This window comes from Stegodyphus dumicola, chromosome 9, assembly GCF_044657685.1.
Source record: "Stegodyphus dumicola isolate Sdum_Otavi_A_Nest chromosome 9, ASM4465768v1".
Lineage (NCBI taxonomy): Eukaryota > Metazoa > Arthropoda > Arachnida > Araneae > Eresidae > Stegodyphus > Stegodyphus dumicola.
In genome coordinates, this window is record NC_140776.1 from 69,853,897 (window position 1) to 69,871,401 (window position 17,505).

The window sequence follows — 17,505 nt, forward strand, 5'->3', positions numbered from 1 at the left end:
TGTGTATTCTTAATGAAAATATTGATTTATTAGATTCAAAATATAACAGCCTAAAAGAATTAGATAAACAAATACAAGAATTAATTGAGGCTACTGAATATGAATCGGAATTTGAAACTTGTGAAGTTTATTCCGAGAAAATAATTTCCATGAAATCAAAACTAACATTTATGTTAAAAGAGAATAGGAAACCTGAAATTCCTGTTTCGAATACAATTGGTAATATTGTGAATAATGATATTTCAAATATTTCTGTATCTCATTCAAAAATTAAATTGCCTAAATTATCGATCAATAAATTTAATGGCGATCCTGTTAATTGGATATCATTTTGGAACCAGTTTGACAATGCGATACATCAGAATAGTGATTTAACAGATACAGACAAATTTAATTATTTGATATCATTTTTATCAGGTGCTGCTTGTAATGCTGTTAGTGGTTTTTCATTATCAAGTGAAAATTATTTTGCCGCAATCGAGTTACTTAAAACACGCTTTGGTCGAACAGATTTAATTATAAATGCACATATGGGAAAACTGTTAAATTTAGAACCTGTTAGGAATGCTAACAACATATTTGCATTACGTAAGTTGTATGATGATATCGAAATACAGATAAGAAGTTTAAAATCACTTAATGTAACTTCTGGCACATATGGCACGTTATTGACACCAGTTTTATTAAAATTAATTCCGAATGAACTGAATCTTGATTTCCAAAGAAAAAGGAAATCGAAAGATAATTTTGATGTAAACGAATTATTAGAGTTCTTGAAAACGGAAATTGAGTGCCGCGAATCCATGCTACAAATTCAAGATAAAATAAACAACCATAATTCGAGCCACTTTCCTAAAGAAAAAAGAATAAATAAAATTTCTATTCCAACGGCTGCTGTGTTAAAGGTTTCAATTAACAGCTGCATATTTTGCGAGGATTCAGAAAAAGAAAAACATACTTCCGAAGCTTGCCCGAAGTCTGTAACAGACAGAAAGGCGTCACTTCGGAAACTCGGAATGTGTTATTTATGCCTTAAAAGGGGTAACCATTTGGCAAAAAATTGCTTTTCGAAGATAAAGTGTGATTCATGTGGGTGGAAACACAACAGTTTAATCTGTGACAGAAATAGTTTAGATGAGAAAAAATCAAATAAGAAGGATCTCAATTTGACGAACAAATCATGTTTAGAGAAAGTTTTATTACAAACTTTAGTTGTAAGAGTGCGTGGCAATGGTCCAGAAAAATACTGCCGCTGTTTAATTGATTCTGGGAGTCAACGAAGCTATGTATCTAAATTCTTAGCTAATGCTATGCAGTACGAATGTATTAACGAAAGCAGTGTGATTCATAGTCTGTTCGGAGGAACTGAAGTGGTTGAAACTCATAAACAGTTCGTTGTACGTTTAAGTAGTATCAAAAACGATTATCATTGTAACTTCAAAGCTTTTGATCAAGCGAATATTTGTTCTGATATTCCACAATTGAACATCAAGCCTTATTTAAATGAGTTAAAAACCCATAACATATTTTTGAATGATGTTGAAGGTAGGCATAAAAAATTGTTGTTCGAGCATTCTCCTTCTGAAATTCATATCCTCATAGGCGCAGACATAGCGGGAAAATTGCTTACAGGGAAAATAAAGAAGTTAGAATGTGGATTAGTTTGCATTGAAACTTATTTAGGCTGGAGTATCATGGGGAAAATTCCCGTAGAAATGGAAAATAAATATGATTGTTCTTATGCATTTTCTATGTTAGTATCAGATAGTAAAATTTCTGATTTATGGAAACTTGATACTCTTGGGATATTAGACCCTTCAGAAAGTCAAACTAAAAGGGAATTAGAAAAACAAACAATGACACATTTTCTTTCCAATGTGAAAAGAGATGAAGAAGGAAGGTTTCAAGTTTGTTTACCTTGGATTGAAAATCGTTCCCTACTTCCAAACTATCGAGAAATAGCAGAAAAGAGATTAAAGAGTACAGTGAAGAATTTAAGGGATGGGGGATTTTTAGAAGATTACAACGCAATTTTTAAATCTTGGGAAGATGATAAAATAATAGAGATTGTTCCTGAGGAAGAAGTTAATAACCCCTCTCACTATTTACCCCATCGTGCTGTTATTCGAATGAATTCCACCACGACAAAAATAAGACCGGTTTTCGATGGATCCGTAAGAACTAAAGGATCACCCTCCGTAAATGACTGTTTGGAAAAGGGTCCAAATTTGATTGATACTGTTCCAGCTATAATAAATAGATTTCGACTGGGAAAAATTGGCGTTAGCGCTGATATTAAGAAGGCTTTTCTGCAGATAGCACTTAATCCTAAAGACAGAGATTATTTAAGATTTTTATGGTGGGAACAGGGAAATTCTGAGCGTTTGAAAATATACAGGCATAGAAGAGTGGTCTTTGGAATAACCAGCAGTCCATTTCTCTTAAATGCAACACTAACGAAATTAATGAATGAAGTACCAGAAAATTATCGTGCGAGTGCTAATAAATTAGTAGAATCCTGGTACGTTGATAATTTAGTTACAAGTGTGAATGATGAATCAGAGTTAAAGAAGTTAAAAAATGATGCCACTGAAATTTTGGCAAGTGCTAAATTTGAATTACAAGAGTGGGCATATAACTATCCTCGAAATAAAACGGATGCATTTGTTGTTGAACCCATCTTAGAACAGTCGAAGCTTGATAAATTAAATGAGAATGAGTTTTTCGATGATCCTTGTGAAGCTAAAACGGTCAACATTTTGGGACTTCTTTGGAATTTGCATGATGACACATTAAGTTGTGATATTAAGGGATTAAATGAATCAAAAAACAAACCTGTTACCAAAAGAACAATTTTGTCTGAAATTCATAAAATTTATGACCTTATTGGATTCACCTGCCCTATAATTTTAATTCCTAAAATTCTGTTACAAAACTGCTGGGAATTAAAAGTAACTTGGGATGAAGCTCTTCCTGAAGAAATTCAAAGGAAATACATGAAATGGAAAAATGATGCAAATCGTTTAACGGAAATAAAAATTCCTCGACAGATGATGCTTAATATTGATTCTGAATTGAAATTATCCTTTCATATATTTTGTGATGCATCCCGAATGGCATATGCAACCTGCGTTTATTTAAGAAATGAAAATGAAAATAAAGTTTCGTGTCATTTAGTTCAAGCACGATCTAGAGTTGCTCCTCTAAAACCCACATCAATTTGTAGACTAGAATTATTAGCTTGTGTTGTTGGTGCAAGATTAATGAAATCTATAAAACAAGATTTGAAGGAAGAAAATATACCTACGTTTTATTGGACAGATTCAAGGAACACATTGTACTGGATTAAGAATGAAGAAAATTGGGGTGTATTTGTTATGAATAGAGTGAAAGAAATACGAGCTCTTACTAATCCTGATGCATGGAATTATGTTCCTGGCAACTTGAATCCTGCGGATATTCCGTCAAGAGGATGTTCTGTTGAAACTATTAAAGCCAAAAGATGGCATGAAGGTCCAGCATGGTTGAAGTTGAATCCAGACTGTTGGCCTACTTGTGATATTTCTCCTGACAAAGATATGATTGATCGAGAAAGAAGAAAAACAGTTGTATCCTCGTTAACAAATGTAGATGAAGAATTTTCGCATTTCTCACGAATTTCTTCTTTTGAGAAAATAATTAGAGTTACAGCTTGGATAAAAAGGTATATTGATAACTGCAGAGATAAAAACAGAACAACGTCAAAGAACTTAGAAATCGAAGAATTGAATGCAGCTGAAGTTCTTGTTTGGAAAATTGTGCAAAGGGTCTCCTTTAAAACAGAAAAGGATAAACGCTTACGAAATTTAAAACCATTTGTTGATTCATCTGGTCTTTTAAGAGTAAAGTCAAGAATATTAATGAGACAAGACTTCGAAAATTTTAGAACACCTGTAATCCTACCTTCTGAACATCCAGTTGTCTCTAAACTGATTATGGAAAAACATGAACAACAAATGCATTGCGGAACTCAGACTTTAATGGCAATGCTACGAGAAAATTTCTGGATTTTGAAAAGTCGTAAAACTATTCGTAAAGTGTTGAAAAACTGCACTAAATGTAGAAGATTTGATTCGAGACCCTCCACGGTACAATCCGCACCTTTGCCAAAGGACCGTATTAAAGATTCTTCTATTTTTGAAGTGACAGGTATCGACTTAGCTGGCCCTTTGTTTTTAAAAAGGGGATCGAAAACGTGGATCGTTTTATTTACATGTGCTGTATACAGGGCAATTCATCTTGAACTTTTAACATCTTTGTCAACAGATAACTTTTTATTGGCTTTCCGACGTTTTATAGCACGCAGAGGAAGACCTGAAATTGTCTACACTGATAACGGTAGTAATTTTATTGGTACAAATTCGCTCTTAAAAATGATTGACTGGGATAAACTTATTAAAAATCATGTTGTCAACCGCATTAAGTGGAAATTTATCCCACCAGCATCTCCCTGGTGGGGTGGATTTTGGGAAAGAATGATTGGCCTGATGAAAAACATTCTCAGAAAAGTTTTAGGTAATGCCTCACTGAAATATGAAGAAATCTATACGATCCTCTGTGATTGCGAAAATATCTTAAATTGCAGACCATTAACTTATATTTCCGAGGACTTGGAACTGGAACCCTTGACACCTGCAATGTTTTTTCGTGATCTAAAAGAAAGTGGAGTTCCAGATCTAGATATTATTGATGCCAAATACTTACAAAAAAGGTATGCATATCAGATGAAGGTTAGAGAAGATCTAAGAAAACGGTTCAGAACTGAATACTTAGGACAACTGAAAAACCATATTTTAAAAACAGAGAAATATGTTAAACTATCGGTTGGAGACATTGTGTTAATAGAAACACCTGAGAAAAGAATTAAGTGGCCTCTAGGAAAAATTATAACACTCATCCCAGGAAATGATGGTGTAGTTCGTTTAGTAAAATTACGCACCAAAAGTGGCGAAATCCTTCGACCCATACAACGAATTTATCCGTTGGAAGTCCATTTACAAACGGATAATATAGGAGACTGTTTGAGAAAGAAGCATTCTGATCAAAAAATGTGTGATAAGCCTACAACTTCTATTGGATCTACAGAGTTTCGTGCCACTGACAAAGATCAGTCAAATGAACTCAATCAGAATCCCCTCAAAACAACTAGATGTGGACGAGTGATTCGAACTCCTGAACGATTAAACCTCATGAACTTTCAACCAGACTGTGGCTGAGTTTCAACTTGGTGAAACTCATCGGGGGGAGTGTGTCGCGAACGACGCACTTTCCGCTCTTGGGGAACGGATTGAGCCTCCAGACCGACGAGAATTGAAAAAGAAAGTTTTTTTTTTTTTGGGAACTGGCAACGATAGTGTATGCTTTTAGAACAGTGACGCAGTAGACTAATGACGCTGTTAGATATGTAGAACAATGATGCTAAGTAGTTAGAAGTGATTTTCGATAGTGTAATGATTTAGATATTTTTCCCCTTTTATGTAAAATGTCAAATAAAGTGATTCATACAAAACAGTGCCAATTTTAGATGAGTATGAAACCAAATCGGAGTCTACAAAAGCGGCGGACCAGAATCGAAGAACGCGGATCATAAAGGTAAGCAACCTTTCTTCATTTGCTTATCTAGAATTTTGAATGATCTGTTTTTTACTGAATTGAAACGATACTAGTTACAAGCATTACTATATACAACATTGATGGGCATGTTTTCAAATCCTGCCTGCGTTGAGATTTCTGGTTGAACAATTCCTTATACTTGCGCGATTCCTTTTGCTCGATCTGAGACCATGTACGTACATGCAGCTCTGGTATTTTGCTTTTATTGCACTCTTTTATTCTCAATATCTAAACAATTTCAGTTTATTTCATTCCTCTTCCTCGTGCGACTAATGTTATATCATTAATATTTACGTTTATTGCCAGTAGATGGCAGCACGAGTAGAAAGTCACGAGTGCTCTGTTTTGTTCTATAAGTTAGTTCTCGTCAGGACTTCCCTGGTATGTCATGGGTTAGCAAATCTAACATAGTTTTATAAAATATAATATTACAGAATGAATTACAGAATTGAGACATTCTGATAATTTTTCCGAATGGAGAAGTTCGATTTAAAAAATAGTATACAGCAAGCTTCTTAAATTCATGACCCTAAATATCGAGTTTTTTTCACCACCCCACATATTAAACCCTAGACAGTTCAAAGTCTAAAAACAAAAAATCTCTCATAAATAGTTTATTTCTTTGTTAAGCATTATACACATGAAAAGAAGAAGCTTTAGGTTTTATTTCAAGTATAAATGAATTAATGAAAAAAAATATCGTTTTGATGAGACGGATAGGGTCGTTTGTTTGCCGTATAACAAGAAAATTTTGGTACAATATTTCACATGTATAGCATCTTCAGTGCCTTTCAACATTGAATTCCACATGGATTTAATAAGCGTTAAGCTTCTAGCTTCTATGCAGAATTCAGTTAAAGCATTTTTGTGGAAACTCAAGTTTTAATTTTGAGTTACTCGGTAACTTATTAAATTCCTCTTGCGCCCTTTATGGTAGCGATTAATCTAATGATGTCAACAGAAAATAGTTTTTGAGTCCTTGGTAACTTTTGAAATCAAAATTCGGTATAAAGTATTTGCAAAACTGTGTTTTTAGTTTTTTTAAAGCCATGTAATTTTTGCCAATTAAAGTTTTATAATAATTTCTCTCTATTATAAAATTGATGATAACCAAAAACATTTAGAATGAATTATTTTCCCCCTATCCCATCCTATTTAACGCGGATCTTTTTATGAAAACCTTCAATTTTATCATTCGAATCAAATATATTGCTGTTTTTTCCTTGAACAGATATGCTGAGATCATTTGATTTCTCCTGAATGTCCGACAAATAGCAGAGTTTTGATAGACGTAAATCATTTCGAAAAAGATAAGCAACATCAGATTTTCCTTGAGTTACAAAAATAGTAGTTTCATCTTTTAATAAAAATAATCTCAAACTTCGCCTACTTAACATTCAATCTTACTTCTGCATGCAATAACACGTTTTTGTATTCAGAGTCCAGTTCTTACAGAAATTCGAAAATAAAAGATTGTTAAAAGCGTGGCTTTCAGAGAAGTTGAATAAATTTCCAAAGAACAATGTTCAACTCCGTTGCATTTATATATATATATAAGGGCCTTTCGATAGATCAAGCAGTTTATAAAAATAACATGACCAATGCCAGCAGCTTTAACAAACCGTTTTAAAGCAATATTTCTCCCCATTGTCATTTTTGCGTCCTCTGTGCACACTTTTCCAGTACAGTTTCCCATACTAAACCTTCAGGTTTAAAAAAATTCGCAAACTTTACAACGCATGTCTTCCTTCTTCGATGTTCTTTCAAAGGACAACAAAATAATATTTCTTCATTGATATTTTTTTTACAAATGTATGACATTATACTAACAATTGCGTTATTTTTTAAATGTTTCACCCAACTACATTGTAAAATAAGAAGTTGCTCGAATTAGTCTTAGCTAATTTCATGAGTTCTGTTGAAAAGTGATGTTTGACAATAGAATTTTCAGAATTTCATTGCCATAGTTACTTCCGTAAAATATTTCTACCCATTTTAACAGCAGGAGATAATACAATATCGTCTCCAATGGTGCGCGGCTTTTTGCCTTCTCGTACGAAGTAAATGAAGTATTGTAATCGCGAACAATTTCGGGTATCACATTTCAACAAAAATATCCATTTTGACCGCTTTCGAATGAATTTGAATGATGTTTTTGAGTGATATCTGTACGTTTCAACAGAATAAAGAACTCTTTTTTTCCAAAACGGATTGTAAAGTCGATTTAAAATGTATTCAGAAAAGATTTCTTAGGGACGTCTGTTCGTACTTTCGTACGTATGTATGAATCTCGCATAACTCAAAAACGAGTAGTCTCAGAAAGTTGAAATTTTGTATACGGGATCGCTATAATATATAGTTGCGTACCTTCCTTTTTGGTTGCGATCGGCCACACCAAACATACTTGTATATACCCACCCAGTTATTTGACTCTAGGAGTTCCTTTTTTTTATTCTAATATGGGGATAAATTGTGTATTTTTTGCTTTAAAAGTGATTGAATTATGTTGTTTTTATTTCCGTATAAGGTTTTACTCCTTTAGTTAATCTGCATGGAACTGTTGTAGAATAATCAACAATTTAAAAGTCGTTCAAGTGCTACTAAGCCTAACGAAGCCGAAATTTGTTTACATTTGAAACTGTTAGTAGAATAGTGAATTAACAAAATTTGTTCATCAACTTCAGTGTCTTTTTGTCGAGTGGGACCAAAGGTAAACTTTAATTTTGTGTACCCAAAAATCTGACCTTTTGCCCGCTGGCCGAATTGCTTGTTTTGGAGTAGAAATTCTAATTTTAGTTGTAAATTTGTTTTTTAAACTGTTTTTAGCTGTATTTGATGTTTTAAGTTTTTTTTTTTATTATTTTTTATTTTTTTTTAATTTTACAAATTTTAATGAAGATGTTTTGGGTTCTTATGTACTTTTGCCTTGCCGTGAAGTGAGAACTGAATCAATTGAATTAGAAATATTTCTCTAATGAAATTCGAGGAAATAAGTTTAAATTAAAGTCAGCAAAAAATTTAGTATAATTTAATAGGCCGTACAAGGAAGTGATGTGGACTGTGGTGTCCACATCAGATTTATATTTTGAGCAGTTAGCAGTGAAATTTCGTAAGACGTGAATAAATATTCTTTGCTAACAGTTATAAATTTCTATATATATTTTTTATCTTCATTTGAAGATTTTAACTGTCGTTTGAAATATTCTTTTGATTTATTGACCTATGATGGATACATGGATTAAAGATGCCTTTTTAATTTCGATGATTTCATAATCTTCATAGCCAAAACGTTATTGCAAATTAAACAAAGAAGTTCATAATTACCGTCATAGTTATTGAAAATAAAGCAAAAAAACTGAAGAAATGTCTTCGTCGCATCTTAGGTACCTCTTTTTGATTATGATTAACGGATTCTGCTTGAAGAGACTTTGACGCACTACCATCTGTGCCATTATTGTTGCTCAAATTTAATCATTTAATCATAAATAAAACATATTTTTAAAAAAAAAGTCTAAGTAAAATAACATCTCTCATTATAATTTTTACATATAAAACTCTAAGTTTGGATTGTTAACATTTAAGTACCAAACTTAGAGGAATAAAATAATATAATGCATTATTCTTGTGGGAAAAGGTCATGCAACAGTAACTGTAATTGCATGATTTCACGCGCCATCTACGAGATGTTAACGACGATGCATGCACAAGCGTAATGTGACATTCTTTTTTCTTTTATTTTCATTTTAATTTATGGAAATAAATCGTAGTTTAATAATAATTCGATGGGTTTTAATGATGATTATTAGTAATGTTTATTAATGATGATTTTTCTATATTCTTGAGATACACATACTTTGCTCCACTGAAAGAGAAACAACCGACTAGAAGGAAAAGGTTTCGGTGCCGACTTTATTCTCGGCACGTCTACGTGGAGCAAGACGTTATATACTGTGTGCTTGCGGCATATTTTGATTTTGAAATAACTTACATGTTGAAATTGCATTGTGACTTTGCTATTATGATGCGCTTTTATGATGATTAATGGTATTTTTCAGTATGTAAATCTAATTTACAGCTTAACTTGGCTAGTATTACGATTTTATAATTTCGTTATATATATAGCATATGAATTTAAAGATACTGAAAGGATTGCTACTAATGTTTCTTTAAATTAATGAATCGGATTTAAATTCTACTACCCCATGTGGGATCGCCATCCACAGTTTAAAAAATACTGCTATATAATACTGGTGTTTATCATAATAATTCCTTGTGTCTCACAGAAAAGGATATTAGAGGAAGTTCTAGTTCTATATTTTCATCAGTTAGAAACTTTTTGTGCTTGTCTTAGGAAAGCGTGTATATTTTATACCCTTTATTTGAAGAGCCAAACGGTTTATAAGAAATCAATAACTAATTTATAGCCCGATTTCCCTCTCAGAAAATTTCCTTCGTTCTCTGTACAGGCGTTAGAAATTAGTCTGCTCCCTGTCCAACAAAAATCAAATTCTTAAAGATGTGATCAGTATTCGAGTCGAGAGGATGGCTGCCTGCAAGCTGTTACTTGCTTACTTGCCGGTACTTTCTTTTACATTATCGACTTGTTAACTTTCTTTGCTGAATTTTATTTCTCATAACGCATTTACGTTTACCTTAACTTATTTAGTTTGCTAACTCCAATCCTAATTGTCCCTATTTATTCCTTCGGGCTTTTTTTCGGCTATTAATATGCTTGATCCACATCTCAGCCCATAATTTTTTTCAGTTACTCCTTACCCTGTATAATACCATCTATTTAGTAAGTTTAGTGAATTAGTCCTATATATTTAGGACAGATTCAGTAAACTTTCTACACGCGAGTTCCATCTTCTTTACATTAACCAATATTCGGACACTGAACCAAAGATATACGCAGGGCTAAGGAACCCCCCTAATCAGTACTTATTAGTTCAACGAACATAAAAATGCACCATCAGCAGTGAGTTGATAAAAAATATACACTCTTTTCTGTCCAGCAGGACTTTCTTTATTCAAATCGGTGAAAGCATTTCAAATAAGAAGCATGTGAAGGACGGGGTCCCGCAGGGGTCTATTTTAGGGCCTGTGCTATACTTATTCTACGTGGCAGACCTACCTGCAGAACATCTAAATCAAAACTTCTTCATGGGTTGCTATGCAGACGACACAGCTTTTGCTGTCAAGTCTGGGTCGCCAAATTTTACCGTAAAGAAGCTACAAAGATTTATGCCCAAGCTTGAACAATGGTGCGCCATGTGTAAAATTGCAATAAATGCTGACAAATCCAACCTTATGATTTTTAAGAAAAATAAGATGAACCATCCCTTGACTGTCCAGCTGGTGCTCTTTGATACTGTCGTTCCTGTTGTCAAGAGTGCTACTTATTTAGGACTAAAATATAATTCAAATTTCCTCTGGAAAGATCATATAAATTGCGTCAGAGGCAAGACCATTGGGGTCATACAAAGTCTTACGCCGCTCCTGTCTGCGACCTCCAAATTAGATATAAAGAGGAAAAGGCATATCTACAATTCCATAATTCGTCCTATTTTTGCGTACGCATCTCCCGTCTGGGCAACAGTTCAGAAAAAGGAGTTAAGCAAGCTTCAAATTATTCAAAACAAAGTTCTTAGAATGATTACCAACGCGCATTATTATGTCTCCAATCAGACCCTACATCGAGACCTTAAAATGGAGTCCATTGAAATGTATCTGCATAATGCCAATGTTAAATTCTTTAAAAAGGCTCGAGAATGTAACCACATGTCTGACCTTAATGTATTGAATTATGTAATTCTCGAGGAAGATGCATCGCTACGACCACTCGCGGCCCACCTCGCCCGGGACTTAAATTTCCCCACGTAATATGTCATGATAATTATACACAGTTCTTGTACATAGTGTATATATATATTAAGTTCTCAATTGTATTTGCATCAATATTTTGTATCCTTCTAATTTCAGGTTATTTGTAGTTATTATTGACAATATTGCACGATTATGTTTATTTTCTTTATGTTATGTTTTACTTCACATGTCATGAAAGAAATTGTCGGATATTGTCTGTGTCTTCTTTAATGTAACAACTCAAACATGTCACACAGATTCCTCACGGCTCCTGTTTTGTGTATTTCTTGCTGCGCTCGCCTCTCAATGGCTTTGCGACTCATGGTCGCCCCCTGTAAACAATCTTTGACCTCTCCAAATTGTCAAGAATGATTGCACCAAAAGTGATACATAATCATCAACGGAGCATAACCCAATACTGTTTGTAACAAAGAGAGATTTGTATGTGAAAATAAATCAACCCAAATTTAATTTAGAACTGAAGACTGCTTTTGTTTACTGTTGGCGCTAAGATTTTCGGTTTATTCATTTATAAATTATTCTCCCCCTATTCACTTTCTATGTTATGCACAAAAGATTTTAGGGGGGGATGAAACAAAATTTTTTTTATCTAAGTTATGTTTATTACTTAATCTTTCATGCCTCTACATTTAGGTTAATGACATATAAACAGGTACTAATTCAGAAGTCAAACAACAAAAATCAGCGTTATACATTCACAATTTTCACAGGACTAAGTTTCGATGGTTTTACTGAACGACCATCCTCAGCTGCAAAACCGCAACTGACCAAGATAGGAAATAATGATTAGATAAGATAAGAAAGCCTGGACAAGAATAAGCAAGTGCCGCCATCTGTTGGTGAAACCAGAACTAAAACATAATTTCTTTAAAGGCTGAAGGCAAAGATGGATTGGAATTAGGATCGTTAACTAGAACAGAAAGATTTTTTTCAATGTGAAATGCCTCTAGAAAATTCAGTTCTCCAATGGAGGATGTTTTTTGAATAATTTTGGCAGCAGAAAAATTGAAAGTGTGATTTTCGGACCAACAATGTTGAGCAACAGAAGATTTCCGTGTTTCCTTTTTTCTAACATATGCCTTATGTTCCTTGACGCGAAATTTTAAGGCTCTCTTAGTTTGGCCAATATAGATTAAACCACACTGGCAAGGAATCCTATAAATACCCCAGGAATTCATATCCAGAATGGGGTGCTTGAGTATGAAACTTGGAATTTTATTGATGGGAGAATAAACGACCCGAAAGTTAAATTTCTGCAAAATATGTGCAACTTTATAGCTAATTGATGGAAAGAAGGGAATGACAACAGAATTTTTATAATCTCCTAAAACAAGAGTGTGCCTTTTAGTGTGTTGAGATGAAAATTTTTTAACTGCTTGATTAATAATGTTGGGTGAAAAGCCCCTGTCAATAGCTATTGCTTTTAAATAATTTAGTTCTTCATCAAGGGATAGTTTGGGGGAGCAAACTTGAAGAGCACGGAAAACATAGGAATAAAATGAATCTAACTTTTGTTTAGTCGGATGACATGATTTAAAGTGTGGTGGAAGGCAAAGGGATGATGGTTTACGGTAAACCGGTTGTTGTTTGACTTCTGAATTAGTATTTGTTCGGCGTGTTATTGTGTCTTAATATAAATAGGTATAGCCTTATCTTTATTCGTAAGTGCCGTGATATTACCATTGGTGATCGGCTTCTTGCACTGCACCTTTCTTTTTAAGTTTCTGGCAAAAGTCGAAAATTTGTTATTGGGCTCATTGAAACTGAAGATTTTTTCGTTCCACCTCTCAGTCCTATGCTGTTTAATATTTTGCCTGATATTCCCACTCAGTCTGTTTACTTCTTTTTTAATCCTCGGATCCCAGGTGAAGTTCCAGCGTTTTCTAAGCCGGTGTCTGTCTTTTATTTGTTCCCTTATAAATCGAGAGAGAATGTCAGGATTATTCTCAGTTTGTATTTTCTTGATAGCGTTTACAAATGCACTTTTGATTCTGTCCGTGAGAGCATCAACTGCAGAGTCTATATCAGCGTTAGTTTTAAGGCCATTAACAGTATGGAAATTACTGAAGATGTCGCCGCTGAAAAGATTCCGCCAATTTTTTATTACTGAACCCAACTGGAAAGACATTCATAAAACATGCACAATAATTAGCCAGAATAATTTTAAAGCAGAAATGGAAAAAAGGGGTATTTATTTGTTTACTAAAAGCTTACCTAACTTCCAAAATACAGTTGAACACTTCAAGATAATAGAAATCCAATTTCACACCTACTAAATTAATTCCAACGCAACAATCAAAGTAATTCTCAAAAATCTCGCAAATCATCGCAAAAGGAGTATATTAGATCTTATCATTTCTACCACTCCAATCCTCATGTGTCTTGAAGTGAAGCATAATCTAACCTCCGATCACGTTCCTTTGGTTGCTACCTTAGGAATCTCTAACAGCAAAACTCCTGAATTCAAGAGCATCACCGACTGGAACTTACTCAGTCTGTTCCTTGCTCAGAAAAAGACTAGAAACTGTTGCTTAAGACTCCTAGCGACATTGATAAAGCTGTTAATACGCTCACTAAGGAAATTAATGATGCTTATAACAGCTCCACCCGTAAAATACCGGCTGTACAATACGCAGGCTTACTTCCAAGCTACATTAGAGATAAAATCAAAGAACGAAATAGAATACGTAAAAGGTGGAATCTCACTTGGGCCCCAGACCTTAAGAATTCATTAAACAGGCTAAATAGAGAAATCAAGAGAGATATTATTCAACACAGAAAGGAAATTTGGGAAAATAAAATTCTTGATTTCAACGAGCCGAATAGCTCCTTTTGGGCTTTTGCGCGCAGACTCAAGCAAAACCCGACTTCCAACAGGCCCATATATACGGAAAGCAGTATTGCTATTACTAATAAAGAAAAAGCAAAAGTATTGGCTGAACATCTTGAAAAACAGTTTGTTCCTAATTCCGACACATGCGACTACGGCTTCGCCTACGACGTCAGAAATTTCGTTCATAACTGGCTGCACGCCCCTACAATTAGAAACTGCGCAAACTTTACCTCTCCGAAAGAAGTTACAAATATAGTCAAAAGACTCAAGATCAGAAAAGCACCTGGACACGTTGAAATTACAAATATCGCCATTAAGGATCTCCCACCTAATATAATCTGCAAATTCACCGGAATCTTAAATGTTTGCTTAGAAAACTCCTATTTCGTCAACTGCTGGAAACAAACAAAAGTCATTTTACTTCCCAAGCCAGGAAAGGACATTACAAAACCAGATGGATTTCGGCCTATAAGCCTACTTCCCGGTCTAGGCAAAATTCTAGAACGAGTAATACTGAACAAGGTGGTTCCTTACTTAGATACTCTGCCACCTGAACAATTCGGAATCCGAAAAGTACTTTCGACCACTAAACAGTTTTCCACACTGACTGAATTAATTGCAGAAGCTATCCACAATAAACAATGTGTCGCCTTACTAATGCTAGACGTGGTGAAAGCTTTCGACCGCGTCAGGTATGAGGGCTAATTTATAAGTTAATCCACTTCAATTTCAGCAGAGAAATCATTCTACTTCTTCGCTCATTTATCACTAGAAAAACATTTTATGTTAGTTTCGGTAAGGACACCTCTGACAGCAAAAGGATTACTGCCGGCGTCCCGCAAGGATCAATTTTAGGCCCGCTTATCTATTTATTTTACGTGGCGGACTTTCCTAAGATCCATATCCCTGATAATCACTTTCTCGGCTGCTACGCGGATGATACCTTGCTAGCAGTCAAATCTATGAAAGCGGAACTTGCCATCCGTAAACTGCAGGATCTCATGCCACAGATAGAAACATGGTGCACCAAGTGACGCATTGTTATAAATCTCAACTCTTAATCGTCAAATCTCAGAAATCTCAACTATTAATCGTACGTAGAAAATTCTTCAGAACTCCTATAAATGCTAGATTAGAAATTTTTAAAACAGATGTTCCAGTTGTCAAAAAGGCCAAATATTTGGGCATTACCTTAAATAATAACCTCACCTGGACCGATCACGTTACTAACGTGAGAAGAAAAGCTGTTGGTGTTATGGCACAGCTTACGCCGTTAATAGGGAAGTACTCGTGCTTAGATCTGCACAAGAAAAGGCATATTTATATTGCAATAATTAGGCCTGTATTTACCTACGCCTCGCCAGCTTGAGCTGCCTATACTAGGAAGGATGTGTCAAAATTACAAGTCCTGCAAAATAAGATTTTAAGGGCCATTGACAATGCCCATTATTATGTCTCGAACGAGACACTTCATAAAGACTTGAAGATTGAATACGTGGACCGTTATTTGCATAGAATGAACACTAATTTCTTCACCAAGGCTCAAAATTATACACACATGCAAAATATTTTAAAGTCTTTGATTATTACGTACTAGAAGAAGATTATAATACTAGGCCCTTCGCCGGGCATCACACCAGGGATTTAAACTTCCCGACCTAATCTATCTCCTAGGTTCTCTTGATTCTATACTGATACACTTAGGTATTTTCAGTATATTTTCAAATTTAGACATGTATTAGTATTTGTATATAGTTGTAAATAGCTTGATTTTGTAAATAACTTATCAAGTATTTTTGTTATCAGAAATTCCAAATTTTGACTTGTGTTTGCATTTCAAGCTTCGCGTTACTCCCTTTTTAGTTCATAGAACTTATCAGACTCGCCGCAGCACTCCGCTTCAGCTTCACAAGCCTTGATGATGCACGGTCACCCCCTTCTCTTTACCTTTGACTTTTCAAACAACGCCGAAGACCAAAAACTATGCACAGGATATGAATATGGAGTTTGCTAGAATGCCCTATGTCTAAGGTGACCAGATTTTAACATTGGTAAAGCGGGACACCATTGACCGGAGGGGGGGGGAGTTTCTTGATTAAAAGTTCGGTCTACACTGGTGTGCAAAAATTAAGGACGAAACGGTTTTTTCAATATAACTTTGCACAAAAGCTTTCTAAATCAAATTAATTACCGTAAGATCCCCAATACGTAAGGACATGAGTAAGGTAAGCAACACTTACTAAAAGAGAAATCAGAGGGATAAAAAGAAGCTTTATTGAAAAAGTAGCATGGAGCGCAATGCGACTGAAGGCCGAAACATCCCTGTGATGGGTGTCCAGCAAGAAACATCCGGTCTTTAATAGGGGATATGATCTCCCCTGATTGCTAGGCAGGTTTCACAGCGTCTGCCCATGCTGAGAATGAGGGTGTCAATGAGTTGTTGAGGCATTGCTGCCCATTCGTCTTGCAGCGCCAATCGAAGCTCCGGAAACGTTACTGGTGGTAAGATACGAGCTGCCAAGCGTCTGCCTAGAAAATCCCATACGTCCTCGATGGGATTGAGATCCGGAGATCGTGCCGGCCAATCCATACGTTCAATATCCTCACTCTCTAAGAGCTGTTCGGCAGCTACTGTGCGATGACATGGTGCATTGTCGTCCATGAAAAGGAACTGCGGACCCATAGCGCCTCTCAAAAGACGCACATATGGAAGAAGAATCTCGTTACAATAACGGGTCCCGTTGACTGAACCTGCGTCGAAGATGTGAAGGTCTGTACGACTACCAAGCATGATGTCTCCCCAAACGAGAACACCGCCACCTCCATACTTGTCCCTTTCAATGATGTTCGAGGGATGATTGCGGCTTCCCCGTTCTCTCCAGATGAGTATGCGATGAGAATCGCTACTCAGACTGAATCTGCTCTCATCTGTAAAGAGTACTCGTTCCCATTCATTGTCCCTCCAATTCCGGTGTTCCCGGCACCACAGAGAACGCCTTCTCCGATGGGCAGGCGTTAGAGGTACACACCGTACAGGGCGTCGTGCAAACAGACCACCATCGTGCAGTCTTCTGGCCACGGTAAAACGCGATATCGGTCGTCCAGTCGCCTGTGTCGTGTGTCTAGCGATTTCT

The 17,505-nt window shown here is 35.4% G+C and overlaps 1 protein-coding gene across 2 annotated transcripts in view; it reads left to right on the forward strand.

Moving 5' to 3' along the window:
• Window positions 1-673: 673 nt before the first annotated feature.
• The window catches only part of LOC118205619 (uncharacterized), a 73,510-nt gene continuing 56,678 nt past the window's right edge, over window positions 674-17,505 (forward strand). For both annotated transcript variants that reach the window (XM_085823571.1, XM_085823570.1), the window contains exon 1: window positions 674-5,631. In XM_085823571.1, the coding sequence (XP_085679697.1) occupies window positions 804-5,255 (4,452 nt within the window). In that variant the 5' untranslated portion in view covers window positions 674-803 and the 3' untranslated portion in view covers window positions 5,256-5,631. The remainder of the gene's footprint in view (window positions 5,632-17,505) is intronic.